The sequence below is a fragment of the Lolium perenne genome, chromosome 7, assembly GCF_019359855.2.
Source record: "Lolium perenne isolate Kyuss_39 chromosome 7, Kyuss_2.0, whole genome shotgun sequence".
Lineage (NCBI taxonomy): Eukaryota > Viridiplantae > Streptophyta > Magnoliopsida > Poales > Poaceae > Lolium > Lolium perenne.
The window spans coordinates 267,619,711-267,626,282 of record NC_067250.2 but is presented as its reverse complement, the minus strand read 5'-3'; the positions used below and the strand labels follow the sequence as shown (position 1 = coordinate 267,626,282).

The window sequence follows — 6,572 nt, the reverse complement described above, 5'->3', positions numbered from 1 at the left end:
AAAAGAGACAGGAAGATTGGAATGTCCCTATAAATTTAGCTCTTAAGAGCATCTCCAACAGTCGCGCTAAATTTTGACGTTGTAAAAGTACTTTGCAGCGCGCTCCATCAGTGTTTCACGCGTGAGATCATACTCACCTCCAACAGAAGCTCTAAATTTTGGAGCTGTAAAAATGGGTAGTTGTTCTTGCTCGAGATTTGTACCGCCCGCTCTTTCCGGCGCGGTAGATATAGTGCGCGAGATAGCGTTTTTGCAGTGCGCTCCATTTTACAGCGCCAGATGCAGCATCAATTTACGACTCTAGTCGCTTTTTTGGATACAGCGCCGTTTACCGCGCCTGTTGGAGATCCCAACTTGCTTGGAAAAAGCTCTGATGTTGTTATTGTAACAAGCTCCCTCGTGCTCATCCTCCATTTGTCCAAACTCCAAATTTCCATCCTCCATTTGTCCAAACTCCTAGTTTCCATTATTTCTTCTCTACGAGTCACGCAATCACGCCCTTTTTTTTTTGAGATTACAATCACGCCCTTGAAATCCAGCCACTGACTGCAGCGGCTAGGGTTGCAAATGCGGCCTCGTTGTAGTCCCGCAAATCCCAAAGTTCAGTACAAATTGTACAGGATGCCCCGATGCCACATCTACTTAGTTTGCACTATTCGGACTCCAATCCGCCCCGTTAACGGCGCCACTTGCAGCCCTAGCAGCGGTTAACACCGCCGCGGCCGTACCACCGTGCTTCCATCAATCTTACCAGCCGAGTATTTTAACTCCTCTAAGCCCTCTAGAAATCTCACCCCCTCCACGATTAGCTTGCGCACAGCTTCCTTTGTCCAAATGTTGTTGGTGCTCCGTCCAACCTACTGTTGACAGAGGCATGGCCATCTATGCGCTAAAACCCCCATAATTTGTCCTCTCAAGTAGGCAAGCGGAAAATCGTGGGATTTATACATATAGATGGACACATGTTTTACAGAAGCTAGACGATAAAATGAAACTGGGCAGAGTCTTGGAAATACTACCTCCGTTCGACAATATAAGCTGCTCAAACCGCTTATATTATTGAACAGAGTGATAGTTGTCATTATGACTGTATTCAACTAACAGAGCAGCTGACCTGTCCTAGCATGATTCTCTATCTCGTATGATAAATATTCTATTAATAGAGCAACTGGCAAAACTCTCTACCATGTTAAAACACGAGAGCTGAACTGGACAAAGGTGATGATTACATTAAATGATTCAGTGGAACATTTCAAACTCAAGATCTATGACGAAACGATGAAGTAACATACTTCCCAGGGTGAAGACAAAATTCCCAGTTTAGTTGGTTCATATCTATGAAATGTTTCTATGAAAAAGAAAACTACGGCAGTGTAATGGTACAACATATGTACATTGTAACAACGGTGTTCAATGATACTCTGCATGAGTAGAATTCTTCATGTAACAAATGATTGGCTTTGAAAACTCGAAGGGGTCGTGAATGAATGATCATTTCTTCTCAAGCAACAACTCAGTGTGAACAACCCTCACCCAAATGAGTACACCTTTCACAGCAAAACTAAAAACACCCAATTGAATAGATTATACAGATGGAATAAATACAGATGACTAACCAAAAACTAACCTTCCACTATTTTCAGCTCCCAGAAGTGGAAGTTACTTTGAAGCAGTCAATATTGCACAATTTGACAGACCTCATCATCCCTCCAAACCTGTCACATAATGAATTGAATAAGTAAATAAGACACAGGCACAGCAAGGATATATCCTGTAGAAGAAACCCAAATTAAAAAGTAAAACAAACAGAATAAATGTAAGAGTATACAGACCGGTCAATGCTTTTCCTTGGTTTATCAGGTTGATCCACACTAGGCCTCGGCTTGTCAGGATGATCTACACTCTTTCTGCTTTTATCCCTCCTATCTACGCTGCCCCTTGGTTTCTCCCGTTGGTCCGTGCTCCGCCTGTGATCAGTGCTTGACCTTGATTTTTCCCTGACATCCGTGCTTCTCCTTGAACTCTCCATACTTTCAGATCCCGTATCGAGATCTGAAGGACCTGAGCTTTCTGGAGATTCATCTTTCAGTGGTGGTGACTTCTCTATGGCTGAGACGAACTTCTTTAGGTGCTTAATGTATTCCGGATAGAGCTCCAAATTACAATGGTTTCCCCCTTTAACCCACAGAGGCTCATACTTTACTTTCGAGAGTTCCCACAGTGCTCTCCCATGAGTACAGTCCACAACGTCATCAGCTGTACCCTGCAAATGAAATAACTTTAACAGTTCAGAAATATTTATGTAGCTATGCAACAGTCATCTGTTCCAAAACACCATAAAAAAAGTTCCGAGTAAAGAAAGAGTTGTACCCTTTGAAAGGAAAGGACGTCACACAAACATTACAACTTTCTTTTACTTAACTCAGCCACTTTACATTCGAATTTATTTGTTCAATACCAGCAAAAAAGAATTTATTTTTTCATTAGATTACATGATGCCAAATTAATATTTTTGGAACTTATAAAACCAGCAAATGGACCGGTGAACCAATAGCCAGGGCACTTTGGTCATCGGTCCAGTTTTAGAGCTATGGTAAAACCAACGAACATGAAAAATATTTGAAAAGAATGGAGAAAATAATATATAATAATAATCAAATTTAAAGGCTTCATTTCATTCCCATTACAGCTAAGGCCATCTGTTGATATTTTTTCATAGGGGAAAGTACACTGCACAAAACTGAAATACAAATGCACATGCATGTGAGCATATGGAGTTTAACACCTCTAGGAAATCTTGCTATCAGTAGGATACTCACATGGATTACTAACACAGGACATTTGACCAATGGAACTTTGTCAATGTTCTGCAAATAAATATAGATATCAGATCAAGGAAAGATAAAACTGAAAAAAGCGAAGTAAAGTAATCACCTTATATATGTCAAACCAGTATGTATGTTTCACAGGATACATTACTCTCAACCCAGATGAAATTGGGCTGTGTAGAACAACTGCTCTTAAATGAGGCAAACGAGAAGCCAAATCCAGAGTAGGACCACTGCCGACTGATTGACCATACAGAATGATGTTCTCCTCAGAGGTACCATAAGTTTCTATGAGACACCTATAAGCAGCCTCTATATCTGCATATGTATTCTGCTCACTTGGCTGCAGAATCAAATAGAAATAAATCAAATCAGCTATACAAACCGATGATAGCTGAACCTCATAAAACAGAAAACAAAGGGGAAGAGGGGAGGAAAAGTACTTTCCTAGAAAAAGATTGAGTCTATACCTTCCCAGAAGATTGCCCATACCCAGAATAATCGTAACTGCAAAAAAGAGGGAGGTCCTGCATAAGTTACTATGCAAAACCAAAATGGGTAGGTGTTTAATGTATTCAGTGAAACTTATATTGCATTGACAGAATCAAGTGTTCAAGACTAAGGAGGTATCAAATGGGAAGCACGTGCACCATAAACACAAACAAAAAGTTTAAAAACAAGCTATATGTTTGTATAAGAAATCTGCTCAAATTTTGCATAACCATGTATATAAACATACTGTAGCTGCCAAGAGTCAAAGCAACAGCTGGTCTGCTCTAAATAGAAGGTCAAGCAAACAGCTGAGAGATTGACCTTATGGAAAGGCAAACTACATATGAAATTACTGCTAGGTTCCACCAGGAAAAAAAGCAAACTGGGACTAGAGCTATAAGACAGATAAATGGTGTTTATTACTCAACTGAAAAGCAAGCACTACTGAAACAAGGTAAATACGAGGCAGAGTAGACCAACTACTTATTGCTCCACACCACAAGATCTGACATGGATGCGATATAGACTAAACAAGTCAATGTATCTAACCTGTAAACAGCACATATGGCAGCCTATCAATTATAAAACAATAGCAACTGAATCAGGAATGCACAATTCCCACACCAAAAAGAGGTATGCAAAATTTGACCAGAAATAGTAACCAGAACATTCTGGTACAATCAATCCTCAGTCTGTACCAACTGAATTATTTAAGGTGCTACAAGGATATTCCCAATGAAACACTGGAATCCAAATGTTTCATTTTCCTTGCACAGATCCTACAATTTCCAAACGACTCTAGTCGTGACAGTGACATAAAGAAGACTGTCCCGTCACTGGATAGTACAGTAGAGTGCACTAAGATCCAAACTTTCCAGTCAAACATAAATCCTCGAAATTATATTTATTTATTTGTTAAAAGTACAATGATCAACTTCAATCAAACCTTCCCTATTTGCCAAGCCGCCGGAGGCCGGACCATCCAGCGGGATACATGGCTCCACACTCCACAGACATTCCCGCTGGTTCAACAACTTGAGTCAAATCACAACAGTATCTAACAACCAATGCTACTTTCCGTGAAAGGTTTGAATGCGAAACCAACTGCCGGCACGGGCTTGAAGGTTACACTTAGTAACCTAAATCATTAATTCGTACCTAGGACCTGCACTAATGTAAAATGAGGAGGCAATGCCACTGGTCCCGAGTAGTAGTACAGAATTTAAACCCCGATTCAAAGTACGAAATAGGGAGGTTCCTACTGATCCACTCCAAGATCCTAAACGGGCGAAACCAGGCAGTCGGGTTATACACTAAATGCCAGTCCTACAACTGCGAGCTTATGCGAAAATCAACCAAAATGAAAAGCGTCATAGTAAAATGTGGGTATTAACAACTGGGATCTCTCTCTGTCTCGAAAGCGAGGGGGCGGGGCGGGACGGACGTACCCCATGAGGTTGACGTTGAGGTGGGAGCTGAGCTCGACGAAGAGCTCGTACATCTGGCCCAGGTCGGCGGCGTTGCCGTGGGAGTAGAGCAGGGTGAGGCGCGCCCCGGGCTGGCGCACGTACATGGCGACGACCTCCGTGCCGCGCTTGGTGGGCAGCCGGCGCGCCTCGACGCCGCCGCGGCGGGGCACCCCGCTGAGCTCCACCACCGCGCCGTCGGCGGCGGCGGCCGCGGGCGAGGGCGGCGGCTCGACGCCGTAGGAGGGCGGGGAGGGCGGGAAGAAGGCGAAGCGCGCCGCCACCGTGGAGGCGACGGCGCCCATCGCTGGCCGCCGGGGAGGGTTAGGGTTCGGGGCGGTGGCGGAGGCCGAGGAGGAGGAGGAGGAAGGGGAGATGCGCGTGGTATTTTAATGGTGGGCGGGGCGGGGCGGGGCGGGGCGGCTCCGTCTTCCCGGAAGCTGCTGCGATCGGAGGGGAAAAGGGGAACGGGGAGAGCGGCGAGGGTTGTTTGTTAACGATCTGGTGGGGCCGACCCGGTCTAGTAGCGATTAGTGGCTAATCATCTGGTACTAGAGTACTACTAGATGAAGAGTCATCATTTATTGAGTGGTGGATCATGTGTAGGTGATTAATTTTGAGAATGCTAGGGCACATACACAAAATTTGCTCACTTTGGTATCCATGGCTCGTATATAGTTCTATGGTTGCAAAATCACAAAATCAGTCATAAAAGCGCGAATGAGCACCTAAATTTGTGATATTCCGATCGATCTAAATTACTTGTCGCAGCTTCAACCTTAGTTATGTGGAAGAAGGGTCCTGATCGAAAGATTGCAAGTTCCTCGCCATATCCCAAAAATTAGTTGCTCGACGAACAACAAGAATGACACATGATACCAAGTTTGAAAAAAAAAACACCCAACAACGCAGCAATATAGAATGGAAAATCCAGGGGTCCTCCATAACTCCGTGGGGACTAGCAAAAATAGGGCTGAGACTTCTTGGCGTGATCAAGAGGACACAACTGTAGCAACAACAAACTAGTCACCTTTAAAACACTAGTTGCGATTGAGATGATAAATTTGGGACACGAGTTGCAGTTAAGATGGTGCGGTTGGGACACAAGTTGCTTCGAGACACAGGTTGCAATTGACACGATTACTCAATTTTTATAGGACAGATGTTTCATAGGAAGGATATTTACTACAAAGTCATCATACATTGTATATATGTGTGAGCATTGCGAAATATGACACTAAGATGTATGCTCCGCGTTTCATAAATTTTGTCCTGGTTATAGATGATGGTTATAGATGATGAAACGGAAGAACCATAATTTACATATTTTTCTAGATGATATAGTGACTAAAAATTACATAGGAGTATTGTCTTATCTACAAGTGTACATACCTTCACACAAACGGTGAATTTGCAAAATAAGAGACGAAAATGTGTGAGGGTTCACGGTTATGGGTATGATGGCAAGTCTCCCTCTTTTGAAGCCTAGATGAATGGATCGCGAAAGACTTCAGTGTGATATGGTGTAAGGGGATGTATAATGGTTGATAAGACCATCTTATTTTAATATCGCCACATAATTTAGATATAACAATAAACATGATATAGAATGGGTTATTTCTTAGTCTTATCTCTAGTAACTAGGACATCTCTAAATATGTGGTGAGAGAGATTGTTGTCAAGAGATCAACACTTAATTAAGAGAAGACAAACCCTTTTTTTAATTTTCTTCTCCACCTTAGTGTTTATCCTATGTGGCACTCCTAAAATATCACTCCTAAGAAGT

The 6,572-nt window shown here is 42.7% G+C and overlaps 1 protein-coding gene across 2 annotated transcripts; it reads right to left on the bottom strand.

Moving 5' to 3' along the window:
• Window positions 1-1,204: 1,204 nt before the first annotated feature.
• On the bottom strand, window positions 1,205-5,173 carry LOC127312775 (uncharacterized). 2 transcript variants are annotated; one of them, XM_051343324.2, is made up of 7 exons: window positions 4,769-5,173; window positions 3,299-3,335; window positions 2,935-3,171; window positions 2,820-2,867; window positions 1,833-2,263; window positions 1,628-1,715; window positions 1,205-1,561 (listed from the first exon to the last, which is right to left on the bottom strand). In XM_051343324.2, the coding sequence occupies exons 1-6, from the start codon at window positions 5,089-5,091 to the stop codon at window positions 1,640-1,642; spliced, it is 1,152 nt and encodes a 383-aa protein (XP_051199284.1). In that variant the 5' UTR covers window positions 5,092-5,173; the 3' UTR covers window positions 1,205-1,561; window positions 1,628-1,639. The 2 variants fall into 2 exon arrangements, with proteins under 2 accessions (XP_051199284.1, XP_071679267.1); XM_071823166.1 differs by having other exon boundaries at window positions 1,205-1,715; window positions 4,769-5,171.
• Window positions 5,174-6,572: the final 1,399 nt, after the last annotated feature.

What these genes read in the sequence shown, in the direction of transcription:
- LOC127312775 (XM_051343324.2), bottom strand. Translation starts at nt 5,091, where the DNA reads ATGGGCGCCGTCGCCTCCACGGTGGCGGCGCGCTTCGCCTTCTTCCCG. An exon ending in ATGGGCAATCTTCTGGGAAG is followed by an intron (nt 3,172 to 3,298) that starts GTATAGACTCAA and finishes TTGATTCTGCAG; the next exon opens with CCAAGTGAGCAGAATACATA. An exon ending in GTCCTGTGTTAGTAATCCAT is followed by an intron (nt 2,264 to 2,819) that starts GTGAGTATCCTA and finishes TTTCATTTGCAG; the next exon opens with GGTACAGCTGATGACGTTGT.